The 13986-nt window shown below is 33.5% G+C and overlaps 2 protein-coding genes across 2 annotated transcripts; both read left to right on the top strand.

Annotated features, from left to right (window-relative positions):
- The first annotated feature begins 1790 nt into the window (after nucleotides 1-1790).
- LOC131855057 (uncharacterized) lies at nucleotides 1791-2777 on the top strand. The gene has a single exon (XM_059206269.1). It carries the CDS (start codon nucleotides 1791-1793, stop codon nucleotides 2775-2777), a length of 987 nt encoding a protein of 328 aa, XP_059062252.1.
- Nucleotides 2778-8785: 6008 nt separating this feature from the next.
- LOC131855058 (arrestin domain-containing protein 17-like) lies at nucleotides 8786-12925 on the top strand. The gene is made up of 6 exons (XM_059206270.1): nucleotides 8786-9089; nucleotides 9662-9811; nucleotides 10622-10839; nucleotides 11442-11627; nucleotides 12071-12259; nucleotides 12527-12925. The coding sequence occupies exons 1-6, from the start codon at nucleotides 8954-8956 to the stop codon at nucleotides 12923-12925; spliced, it is 1278 nt and encodes a 425-aa protein (XP_059062253.1). The 5' UTR covers nucleotides 8786-8953.
- The last annotated feature ends 1061 nt before the right edge of the window (nucleotides 12926-13986 follow it).

Genomic DNA, 13986 nt, shown 5'->3' on the forward strand with positions numbered 1-13986 from the left:
ATTTTAAGAAATTTTATATGTATACTCGGCAGGTCTGAGAATATATTGTTATCTATTTTTTTACCCCTAAGTGATAACGGTGCCCCGCTCCATTTTTTTTTAAATGATATTGCATTAAATTTATACTTCTTAATTTTCATCCCCTATTTTTTAATTGCAATGTTTGTTTATATGGCAAAACATTGTTTGCCGGGTCAGCTAGTAATAGTATAGTTATAATAGAAAAAAAAATAATGTCTAGTTCATGATGGTAAATGTTCACATTACCTACAACACGCGCGTAATATATTTTAGTATTTTTTTATACTTTGTAGGAGTTTTTTTGGAACAAAAATTTTGAGTTCAAAACTTATTTATTAGTAAATTTGATAAATACAGAAAACCTAATAGCCATTTTAACATTTACAACGTCTGTTGTATCAGTTAGTAGGTACCTATTCAATATATTTTCTTTAATATAGAACCGAAAATATTTATTCTTAGAATCTGTGTTTGACCGTTTGAGCTGATTTGTTTTAGATTATCTTTAACCGCAAATAAATGTATATGTCTAGCCTCATGGCAAATGTTAACAGTACCGTACAGGCAAGGCCTTACAACACGCGCGTAATTTTTTTTTAAGTTAGCTTATTGACGCTGGTAGATTTTTTGTTTTATATTGTGAGTAAGGTGACGGCACACCTGATGGTAAGCATCAACCGTTGCCTATATGACCACTACGGACATCACATTATCATGTGTGCTATCATACAAGCATCGTATTCATCTTTGTCATCAGATTCATCTGTTCCTGTCATTCCACTGCAATTTCTTACCGTAAAACTAAAACACAGTTTACAAAGTAAGCTACATGTCGACTGGAATACTGAGACTGACGACTTTTTTGACACTTTAAATTCCTTAAAAGTGTGTACTTGCTTGCGTACGTACTATGCTTTAATTACTATGTTTTAAGTTCTTAGTTAAAAAAAATTTACAACATTTTTCTGAAATCATTATGTTGTAACACAACGAAAAAATTACCAAAGTAATAATTCCGTTTCACCATATATAAAAAGTTTGTACGGAGAACCATACCGGGTTTATAAATCGGTAGATACAAAAAAAAATCACCCCATGACCCACTGGCCACGTGCCTGTTAGAGTGACAGGGCAGTGAGCGTTGCATCTGCGGACCACAGCAGCTGTCCGGCATGCGCCTGCGCATATTGTAAGGCAGATATTTTTTTTCAAATCCGGTGTATTGAGTTGTTGACCTATTACTTATATATTATGAGAACATTTTAAAATATTTTGTAATTATAATAACAATAAATAAAGTATTTATTTGTACAAGGATTAACATCATGTTTATAAAAATACTATCGCAAATAATGCATTCCTCCTCTCTGGACATCTGAACGGGTCAGACGTGTTTTGTGTTAAAATTAAATAACGTTAAATAATAAATTCGTGACACAAAATTAAATTATAAATAATAGGAGTCCATAAGTGCAGTGTACCTCCTATTCGCTGTGAAAAGAAACGTCTTCCTAGTGTGAGTGCATCTTATCATGAACTAATCAAATGTAACTATCCTTTTCTAACTTCAGTAATCAGCAACTGAATAATTATATGGTTATTCGCTCATTAGAATTTTTGCACCGGAGCTCTTGGCTACTTGGACGGATCCAATTTTTGTATGAAATTGTCGATCGGTGTCCATTTATATTGACCCCTCGGTGTCATTTAGAAATTGAGGTGAATATTTTATATATTCCTGGTACTTTGACTGGCTAAACAGTATTAACATGCCTCTAAAACGAACTCCGCCATTGTCACAGTCGCAGTCCGTAACTACTGCGAATGTGCAGGTGTCAACCGTTGAAAATATTTTAGATGGACAAACTACGTCTATACATTCTATGCACCATTGTGCTTCTGAACCAGATTTAAACGTTACACCACTTAACAATGAAACTTACAATACAAATCTTGGTTTAATTCACCGCTTTAAACGCAAACGGAGTGATTGTATGGATGAAAGGATGTCGGAATACATGACCGAGATGAAGGCAATGTTTTCAGAGATTAAGGCTCGCCAGGAGACACATGATCTTAAAATGGAAAATATTTGTATGGTTATGGAAGAGATCAAAACTCAAAATAAATCTATTCAAAATTCAGTTGACTTTTTGTCCGAACAATATGAGTGTATGAAGATTCAAGTAGAAAAATTAGATTCTGAATGCCGTAAAAATCAGTCGTATATTACGTCTCTGGAAGAAAAATTGGATAAGTATGAGAGCAGAAATCGCTCGACTTGCATTGAAATTAAAAATATTCCTCCAGCTAAAGGCGAATCCAAACAAGTACTTTTAAAGAAAGTAATTTCTATTGCACAGAAAATTGATAGTAATATTGAATCATATGAAGTAAAAGATGTCTTTCGTGTAAACACACATGATCCTTCTATTAAAACTGTAATTGTTGACTTCACTAGTGTACTTACTAAAGAAAAGCTGATCCATAAATATAGACAGTATAACAAAGGGCCTAGCAAATTAACCACAGAAAGTTTAAAAATTAATGGTCCCAATAAGCCAATATTTATATCAGAAAATTTATCACAAAAAATGAAAAGACTATTCTACCTTGCCCGTGACTATGCCAAATCAAATGGCTATGCATTTTGCTGGGTGTCAAATGGAAAGATTTTTCTTCGGAAAACTGAAGGTGCACCACTAAATTTCATACGCAATGAACAGGACATAAAGAAATTAACAGATTCTATGTGACTAAATTTGGTTTATTGTTGGTATTTTATTTGTAATCTTTGTAATAGTCATATGTTTATCAACTTTGATTATCATCATCATCTGAGCATAATATGGAATAAATCCTCATCACAAACAGGTTCAAACATATTAATATGTACACTTACACACTTACATGAAACCCACACAAACATTTTATACTTCATATTGCATACATACTATAATACATATCTCAGAAACTTAATATCACATTTTATAATTTACTATATTGTATTATTGTTCTATATGGCAATTAGCAATAATTTATATCGGTTTCTAGAAACTCAATTATTTATGCTGTCAAATAACAATATAAAGAGTAACTCTGAATATTTGTACATTTTGTTAAATTCTTATAATTATTAATCCTGGATAACATAAATAATATACAAGTAGCGGAAGAAATTGAGAAGTTGTCTGTTTCGGAATCATTTATTTGCACGGCAGAAAATTGTTATGACTACATTTCTAGTTATGTAGACCATATGAGAATTTTTCACGTCAATATACGAAGCATTGGTGGTAACTTTAATGAGTTATTAGTGCTGCTAAAACGAACAAACGTAAGTTTTGATGTTATTTTGTTGACAGAGTGCTGGCTCAGTAAATGTTCGCTATTACCAGAATTACCGGGTTATGATTCATTTAAATCTAATTTCTCTAATCAAAATGACGGGGTGGTTGCCTATGTTAAGGTTAATTTACCCTGTTCCATCACTAAGCTAGATTTTTGTGAAGCTAACTGTCTTACTTTGAAGTTCGCCAATGATACTGCTATTGTTGCTCTTTACCGTTCACCATCTTACAGAAATATCCATAACTTTATTGATTTTCTGGACGCCACCTTAAGTACACTAAAGTCTTTCAAAACTGTTACAGTTGTGGGCGATGTAAATATCAATATATTACCTGACTGTCAAAGTCAGGAGTGTGATCTTTATCTAAACATGTCTGCATCTCATGGTTTACTTCCAAGTCATCAGTTTCCAACGCGAAATGGTAATTGCTTGGATCATATTCTATTAAAAACTAATTTTTCAGCTACTACTTTAGTGCTTGACTCTCTGATAACTGACCATACACCACTGATTCTTTGCTGTAGTACCAAACCAACGATCCGGAAAACATCTCATACTCTCACACGTTTTGATGTGTCATCATGTGTAGAACAAATTGAGAGGATGGATTTTTCGCTGGTATTATCAATTGCTGATCCAGAACAGGCAGCATCTAGTCTAGTAGACTTACTATCTTCGGCCATTAAAAATCATACAACTATTAAAACAATTTCTAATAGAAAAAGAATTATTAAACCTTGGATTACCCCTGGCCTTCTACGATGCATAAGACACCGTGACAACCTATACAGGAAAACAAAAAAGGATCTATCTAATCAAACTCTTATGGTCAGTTACAAACGCTACAAAAGTTATTGTAATAAATTATTAAAATTAGTTAAACGTAATTATGAGAGGTCTGAATTTAAAAAGGCTAAGGGTAATCCAAGAACTACATGGAAGTTGATTAAGGATATAGCAAACTTGAACTCTAATACTACTTCTCTCAATAATGATCTCTTGTCTGTGTCTTCAAGCCCTTCATTGTCTGTTGACATGGTAAATAATTACTTTGGTAATATTGGTGCTTCACTTGCTGCTAAAATGGCTACACATGCAGAAGTTGATACTTCGACAACTAATGATAGTTTCGATCTCTTTCAATCTATGTCTCACTTAAACTCCATGGGACTACTGAATACTGACGAAGCTGAGATAGAACATATTATTTTAAAATTAAAAAATAGCTCACCTGGATGGGATGAAATCTCAGCATCACTAATTAAAGCTGCACGCCATGTGATGGTACCTATTTTAACTTATATATTTAATTTATGTTTTTCTTGTGGAGTGTTTCCTAAAGTTTTCAAAAAAGCCATAATTCATCCTATACACAAGGGAGGGGATAGAGATAGTGTTAATAATTATAGACCTATATCAATTTTGTCAACCTTCTCTAAAATAATGGAAAAAATTTTAAATCATAGACTTCTTAATTATCTAAATAGTAATAAATTATTGGCTAATAACCAATTCGGTTTTCAAAAAGGACGATCGACTGAGGATGCTTTATTGAATCTTTGTAACTCTGTTGTTAATGGTTTAAATAATAAACATAAAACAATAGGTATATTTCTCGACCTATCCAAGGCGTTTGACACTGTCTCTGTTCCTACTCTTCTGTATACATTAGAGAAAATTGGTGTTAGGGGTATTGTACTTAATCTTTTTGAAAGCTATCTTAGTGATCGGACTCAGAGAGTGAAAGTTGGCAATCATATTAGTGGGGATTTACTTCTTACATCTGGCGTACCTCAGGGTAGTGTCCTAGGTCCCACCCTTTTTTTAATATACGTTAACGATCTTTGTAAACTGTCTATACCAAATTGTAATATTTTATCTTATGCGGATGATACTGCTCTTTTAATCAAAGGTAAATCTTGGACTGAGGCCAAGCAGGCTGCGGAATTTGCAATGCATATTCTTGTAAAATGGCTTGCCAAAAATCTTTTAACTCTAAATTTAAATAAAACTAAATTCGTAACTTTTTCTGCTAATATGGCGTCACAACCAACTCAATCATTGTCTATCATCGCCCATAGTTGCCAATTTACTACTCCTGTATCCTGTAATTGTTCACCTTTATCACGTGAAAATAGTATAAGATATTTGGGAGTTCTCATTGATAGCGTTATGAGTTGGAAACCTCAGATAGATTCTATTATTGCCCGTACACGTAAATTGATTTTCGTTTTTAAATTATTACGACACTCTGTTGATGAACAAACCTTAAAAATGGTATATTATACTCTAACACAGTCTATATTAACCTACTGTATAACAGCTTGGGGTGGCGCAGCCAAAACTTTGCTTCTAAGACTAGAACGAGCTCAACGCGCTGTTTTAAAGGTATTATTAGGTAAACCTATTAGATACCCAACAACTGATTTATATGGCAAATGCAAAGTTCTAACTGTCAGAAAATTGTTTATTATGAAACTAATTTTGCGTAAACATTCAAGTATGGTATTTGACCATAATTTATTTATGAACAAGCGCAGGACTGATTATATTTGTAAACAGTTTCCAAGTAGACTCAGGCTTGTGGATCGACATTTTTGTTTTATTAGTTCTAAAGTTTATAATCGAGTGAATAAGATTTTACAAATATACTCCCTTAATCATCGCGAATGTAAAATTAAAATAATTAACTGGTTATTGAACCTCTCTTATGATGAAACAGAAAATCTAATAGTTTAATTGCTGTATTTATAGTATGTATTTACATAAAACTGATACAAGTTATGCTTGCGAATACAAAACAAAAAAAAATAATAATAATAAAGGAATACATAAAACGCATACAGAGGTGCAATAAACACACACAGACACACACACACACACACACACACACACACACACACACACACACACTCACTCACTCACACACACTCTTGTTCTAATGCTCATAAATTATAAATATCATTTGTTTTATTTTATATACTTTGTCTTTTTCTAAATGTTCTTAAGGAGTAATATTCATTTAATTCCATTTGTTTTTATTTAAATTGTATACAATGCTCTGGAGATGGGCGCAAATAACTGCAACACAGTTTTTTTGTAAACTAATGTAGTTGTTTACGTTTAATATGTTATTGTTATAACTTTGTTTTTGGTTTAAATAAATTCTTTAATTCTTTAATTGTTTTAGAAGAAATTTGATTACCATAAAAAGTCACATGGACCCCTCCGATCGATCCCCCGTCCAATTCAAACGGGGATCGATATTACGACGGCCTGAGCCGAGGTTCGAACCCGTAGTGGTGCCCTCAGACTAAAGTCGTATCCGTCAGGCACGAATTGGCCTTCAGCCGCTCCATAAGTCCTTCTGCGGGTTTGGAGTGCCATCTGCACTCGCCTCCTAACGCCTGGCAAAGCTATAAAGGCCAGCTGCGGCCAACAGCATTAGAGTAGCCCGAAAAAAAAAATGAGCCAAATAGTCCCCAGCTAAGCAGAGCTTGTGTTATGGGTACAAGACGACTGTTATAAGTAGTATATATATTTTGTAAATACATACATAATAATAGAATAAAAGAAAACAACCAGACTGATACAAAAAATCATACTCATGAATACAAATGTTTTTACCGTTGAAAATAAAGAGAATTTTTAAACCGTAAGACCACTGAGGCTGTCTAGTACTTGCATTTTGAATTGAGGATTTCAATCATGTTTTTTTACTATATTTTTGTAGAAGGTCCGGAACAAAAGTATTTCAGTAGTTATTCTTTAGAAAGAGTAACGCACAGCGCGCGAAAAACGATATAACACTAAAATTATGTAATTCGACTTGTCGCCCGCTTCTTCCCGTGTACCCATTACCTCATCACGCACTGTTCACGAGATATTCGCTTTGTTTCAACCGTCCACCGTTACTATCATGCCCAGTCTACCACTCTACCCTATGTATAAAATATTTCAATAAAAAAATAAACGTATTTTTTTAACAATAAACAACCAAATGTTTCCTATTCCTATACAAATATTATTTTACCACAGATTATAAAACATTATTATATAAGCATTGTTCAAGGATTCTCTGGTTAGGTAATTAACTAAAAAGTAATACAAAACAAAATTAAAATTATGATAAGTATAATCTTTATTGCCCAGTTATGACACTTGTAGTTTCCACTGTGCTTGTTAATACCTTTGTTTGGTATTATTATCTATAAACCTACTTACGTATATATGTATGTATGTAGGTATTTATCTTTTTATTGACTCCCAGTTCATGCTTACCTAATCGGTGTATAGATATACTATATAACAAATAATCTCTATTTGCCTTGGTCATGATATCAGCGCTCCCTATTTCTCATTTTGTTGTGTTAGGGAAAGTTACCTATGCTAGAAAAATTAATAAACTTGCGTTTATTTCTTTTTTATTAATAATGCGAGTTCAATATTCATAGTTGAGACAGGTCAAAATCAGCTAGTAGGCAGTATTAATAAGTCAGGACAATTCATACAGTGCTATTTAATAATAAACTGGTTATATTTAATGGAATGGTATACCCGTCTGCGCTATCGGTTTACGACGACAGTACACCAGTGGAGGATGATAAGGATGAGCATGAGTTCAGGTCAGTTAGCCCATCGTGAGATATTCACCATGAATTTATCAAGATGGTTTCCAGGGAAAATTGTTTGGAGGTCAACCTGGAACTAATGACCTCTTTGCTACCAATGTATACATACATTAGTAGCAAAGAGGTCGTCAGTTCACATTACTAACAATCTTCTTACCCTTTCTACTGTGGGTAGGTACTATACAACTGAAATACCTAAATAGAAAGCAGTTGATAAAAGAATTTCTGTATCTTGGCAGAATTGAACCCGTGAAGCTCGAAAGTGAGGCGGTTTGCTAAATCTCTAGACCACCAACGCCATAATATTTTCCAGTATATTTTACTGTGTCTGCAAACATAACCATCGTGGCAAATTTTACGAATGCTAATAGTAGTAGTCTGACTAATAATGCATTATGATGTGTCCGACTTGACAACTTGAAAATAAAAACAAACATATATTATTATATCTCCTAAATATTTATTAAAACAAGTTCTTTGATAAGAAATCATAGCGTGAACTTAGAAGTCAACAAGGGTCAATTCAACAGTTATTATGTCAGTGGACAAATGAATGATATTGATGAAACGATCGGTCAATTTGTAGGCCAAATGTCAGTCATTGTCAAACAAATCTTGAATCGCAGAATTCATTCTGTTAACGTAATAGTTCTCTAAATTTTAAGTAGTCTGTGGTGTTGTCAAATAAAGTGATCTCAATTACTCGAATAAATTTTATTATATTTTATTGAGTTACGAACTTACGAAACATATCGAAATAATTCTTTTCTACGTATTTCATTTCTAATTTTCTATTTCATTTATTACTTATTCTTTTATGTTAGTTACTATTATAATGATCATTGTCTAAAACAAATTAGTTGAAGGCCATGGATATAGATACTGAATTTTAGCTGTTTGTTCTAAGTTCTAATGCACAGCAGTATTTTATAATTAATACTGAAAAAAAATGTTGCATTCTAAAATGGAAGCCGGTTTCAAGAATGGTGTGATAACGTTAAATGAACCAAAATCTGTTTATTATGCTGGTCAAGAAATATCTGGAAATGTACATTTCAAATTGGACACTACCTTGACATTTAAAGGTACCTATTAGTATGATGAAATAACCCATCGACAAATTCTTATTACCTTTACGTTTTATGTATCATCAACTATTCTTAGTACAGTCTCACTCAGCTAAATAAATTTAGTTACCCAACCACTCCTGTTGATTGTGTATTCATTATTTTGACTCTAATGAATTAGTGCTAGTTGGTAGATTGTATTCACACATGGAAATCAGTTAACAATGCAAAGTTACAACAGTTATTTAAAAGAGCAACATACAAGTTTCTCTCTCACCCCTCTTGTCATGAGGTAACTTTATAAAACAGCAGTAGATTAAAAAAATAGTGATAAGTATTCAAATGAATTTAAATTTATTTAAATAAAGAATATTCTATTCTTACTTCACTACATAGTATAAAATAAGGTCGCTGTCTGTCAATTTGTATGCTTAAAATTAAATGTTTAAAACTGTGCAACGGAGTGGATTTTTTTAATAGGTAAAGTGATGCAAGAGGAATGTTCATATATATATATAATAATAATACATGTAAAATCTCGCGAGGCCAGGGAGAGTAGCTAGTTATTAATAATTTCAAGTATCTTTCAGCTATAACTCTACAAATAACTGGTGCAGCGAGAGTACTGTGGAATGACAATGAGACAGTCAAGTACCATGACAAGAAATATTATGGAGAAGTAACTTATAAGGGAACGGAGGAGTACTTCAATGAAGTTCGGATTCTATGTGGGGGTAAAGGTGTGTATAGATAGATAGATATATTTTTTATTTATATTAAAGGCACATACACACGAGTCACTAATATTAACAACAAAAACAAAGAAAGTAGATACACAATTACATTGGTCAGTCAACAAAAATAACAGTAACATAGTCTGTGTGCATAACCCATATGGAAGAAGGCAGCACCTCAATGTATTGTTTGCAGCATATAAGAAGTGACTTTCAACAACCACTGATTTTCTGTATAGCTTACTGTGACTCATTATACATATATTGTATAGTCACTGTAGGGAATTTAGCCCTACACTTGTGTGATAGTGATAAAATGATAATGGTAACATTACCATTAACATTGATATAGGGGGATGATTAAATTAAATTAAATTTTCCAGGGATATTATTATTATTTATTTTATTTATTGCAGTATCACAAAAACATAAAGCAGATGCATACAGACTGTGATTCAGGTATTACAATTATTTTGTAACACCCTGAAAGGGAATGGCAATATTGCCTATCTACAGGACCTAACAATATTATATTTATATACTTAAAATTATTGTATCTAATGTTAAATATATATCAGTATTACCTTTACTACTACATACTACGTTACCTTACTACCTATAAATCTTATTATTAACAATATTATAAATGCAAAAGCTTGAGTATGGATGGATGTTTGTTACTCTTTCATGCAAAAACGACTGAATGGATTTTGACGAAACTTTACAGTAACATAGTTTATACATCAAAATAACATAAAAAATTGACGCAGGTTAAACCACAGGCTCGGCTACTAATAAATTATTATTTAATTTCAGGAGCATCTCAACTACAACCCCAGAGTTATACCTTATCATTCAAGTTCCAAATACCACATACAGTGCCATCTTCTTTCAAAGGGAATAAAGGACAAGTGTTGTATAATATAGTGGCTTACATAGAGTTTCCGGACCCTCTGATGCCCTGGCAAGAATTGACAAAGGCATTCACCGTCATTGCACCTTATAACTTGTATAATAATCTACCCAAAATAAATGTAAGTTATACTGTTTCTTCATACGTGATGAAAGTCACGGTGTCAGAGAGGTTGAAGAGTAATCGTCTATCATTGTATGGACATGTAATGCGTAAGATTGAGGATAATATTTTAAGAAAAGTGTTACATATGAATGTGGATGGTTATAAGGGCAGAGGAATGTAAGAAAGGAAGTGATGGATGTAAAAAGAGATCGATGACTGCGAACAGGAATGAATGGAGTTCAAAAACATATTACGCCGACCACAAATAAATGGGATATGATCTTCATTCCTACGCATTACATGTCCATACCACGATAGACGATTACTCTTTAACTTCTCCGACATCAGTGCCACTTTCTTAATAGAAAATACAATGTAAATATGAAGTATAGAACTATATGGAAAAACGAGCAATAAACTCCTGTGTTGCTTTTTAAATAATCATTGTAAATTTACATTTTTCCATTCAAAACGTGTGAATACAAAATACCGTATGTATCGTACGTCTGTATATTGTTCACGAGTATCACGGATGAGCCATCACTGCGATCGACCATATTTTAGTGAGCCTATAGCCCAATGACCCGATATATCATAATACTGTTGTTTTGTCCCCAGGAACCGTTGAAATTGGTTTTTGATGAGACACTTACTAGTGGCTGCCTATGCAGTCCAAGACCTCTGAACATCACCATAGAGTTACCCAGGTCGGGATTCTGTCCCGGCGACACCATTCCAATTCGGGTGAACGCAGTCAATGATTCTGATGTTAAAGTTTTGTCTATTATATTGAAGATTGTGGTGGTAAGTTTTTTTAATTCCAATTAATTTAATATAATTTTTTTATTATTACATTATTATCGTATCGTATATAAAAAAATATCTGAAATCAAAATAGCTTAAGTTACTTCTTATAACATTAGCTATCTGCGAGTGCAAGTCGTATCAAAATCGGTCCAGCCCTTTCAGAGATTAAGAACAAACAAATGGACATACAAAAACTTTTTTTTTAATTAAGAATTACTTTCATAAATTTAGTCATAGCTTTTTTTTTATTTATTTTGGACATTTTAGTTTTAAACATTTCAACCCCATTATAACAAACTAATCTTAATAATTCTTAAATATAATAAACATAATTAAACAATTACCAACTTAGAGTGATCTATTTATTAAATTACTTCAAGAGTCAAGGGTTATTTTAAAATTTCAAACAGACACTACAATTTTAGATTTGATGTTGTCAGGTAAGTCGGTACCGCAGCCAGACTCCTCGCGCGGAGCTGACGTCCCCGGAGTGGCTGCTGGTTGAAGGTCGAACAGCGCCGGTGGCGGCACACTCGCGGAGGTCCTTCGTCTGCGACCTCATACTACCACGCATGATGGTGTACGACCTCAGCAAATGTTCCCTCATCGATGTGACCTACTATTTCAAGGTAAAGGATATACCATGTTGTTAACTCTTGTAGGATAAGTAAAATAATGAGCGGCCTGTAAACTATTATATTTTACTAGCTACTCGCCCTGGCTTTGCATGGGTGTACACACGTGCGAAGCCGGGGATAGATAGATATATTGCTTGAAAGGTTTATCAAAATCCGTTTAGCAGTTTTTGCATGAAAGAGCAACAAACATCCATCCATACTCACAAACTTTCGCGTTTATAATATTAATAATAAGATTTTCATATTTCATCGTTTCAGGCAATACTCAAATTATCAGCTTGGAACGGTAAGCGCGAGCGATCCTCTGAAATAAAACTGGGAATGATACCAACGGATAAGACTACGGTGACGTGGGGTGCTTCGATAGCGGACCAACTCCCCAAGAATCCTCCACCGGCCCCTGGTGCCCCAACGGTTCCAGGCATCACTACATTTGACCCAGGTTTTAATGTAACACCAGGACCTAGAATATCTTGGGCTTTTCCCGCTCATGTACCAAGTATGGTGGAAATTGGGTTTAGAACGTCTAACGGGGAACCAAACGCGAGTTACGGCTTTAAAGCCCCATACCCTCCAGTGGAGCAAGTCGGTATGTATTTACCAACCACTCAACCCCCTTATCCATTGTCAATGCCGTCAGCGCCATCTATAAAATAATGAGATAATGGAAAATATTAATTTATTTATATTATACTATCCCATCGATAAATATAACGACACGAAATAATTTTCAACCCACTTTCTCGTAAAGTGTATCTATTTTCACCGGTTTTCGATATATAAAGCTCATAAAACATACGTGCATTATAAACGTAAACAGTAAAGTTATATTCTGTAACCGCCGCGCGGCCCAAGACAGCAGGCAGCGCGGTGATTTAATCGGCTGGAAATCCGTATCACTATCAAACTACAATATACTAAAAAAACATTCGTATCCAAGAACTATTTTCCCCTAAAATTTGGGAAATCCTCCAATCTATGGATTTCTACATTAGGTAATCTTATTATCACACAAATCTAGTATGCAGCTAATTTTCCTCCCCAGATTTTTACTATAAGCAATAGTCTTGCCGCGCTATATTCTCTCTAAGAGCTAGTCTTTCCCTAAATCCGGGTCTGATTTTATTATCCCCTTCATTATATAATAATATCATTTAAAAAAATAAATTAGGAAAGAAATCTAAATACTAAACTTTTCTAAAAGCTATAATCCTAGAGATTGTCCAATGAGTTTAATTAAACTGAGAATATATAAAATATTTTTTAAGAAACAAGAGACGTCATTTTTCTATATGTTGAAACATCAGTGCAAATTAAATGTTAAATATTAAGACGAAAATGCTATGTAATGTCAACCATATGTGTTCTTTAGCAGTAAATATATTTTATTTTATTTAAATACTCTTCGGGCTACTGGTATACAGTCGGTCAATTTTCAAGTTACTCGAATAATAAAGTCTATATAGTTTCTGGTTGGCAAATTGGTTGCTGCACTTTTTTAAGGTGGAGCGTATAGTATTCGAAATGTCGCATTAGGACGACCTGACGACTAACCGACAGTATGCCAGCAGCCTTACACTGTACGTGTGTATATAATCGAATAATAGCGTATACGGTTAGTTTTCTTTTTCATAACTTTACGTCATTACTCCACAATAACATCCTACGCTATTTATATAGGCGTGTATTTTCAACTCATTGCACTCACTAAATTTAAT

The sequence above is a fragment of the Achroia grisella genome, unplaced genomic scaffold (genome assembly GCF_030625045.1).
Source record: "Achroia grisella isolate CSIRO2021 unplaced genomic scaffold, CSIRO_AGI_Agris_v1 utg1295, whole genome shotgun sequence".
In the NCBI taxonomy this organism is placed as follows: Eukaryota; Metazoa; Arthropoda; class Insecta; order Lepidoptera; family Pyralidae; genus Achroia; species Achroia grisella.

What these genes read in the sequence shown, in the direction of transcription:
- LOC131855058 (XM_059206270.1), top strand. Translation starts at nt 8,954, where the DNA reads ATGTTGCATTCTAAAATGGAAGCCGGTTTCAAGAATGGTGTGATAACG. An exon ending in GATTCTATGTGGGGGTAAAG is followed by an intron (nt 9,812 to 10,621) that starts GTGTGTATAGAT and finishes ATTTAATTTCAG; the next exon opens with GAGCATCTCAACTACAACCC. An exon ending in ATGTGACCTACTATTTCAAG is followed by an intron (nt 12,260 to 12,526) that starts GTAAAGGATATA and finishes TCATCGTTTCAG; the next exon opens with GCAATACTCAAATTATCAGC.
- LOC131855057 (XM_059206269.1), top strand. Translation starts at nt 1,791, where the DNA reads ATGCCTCTAAAACGAACTCCGCCATTGTCACAGTCGCAGTCCGTAACT.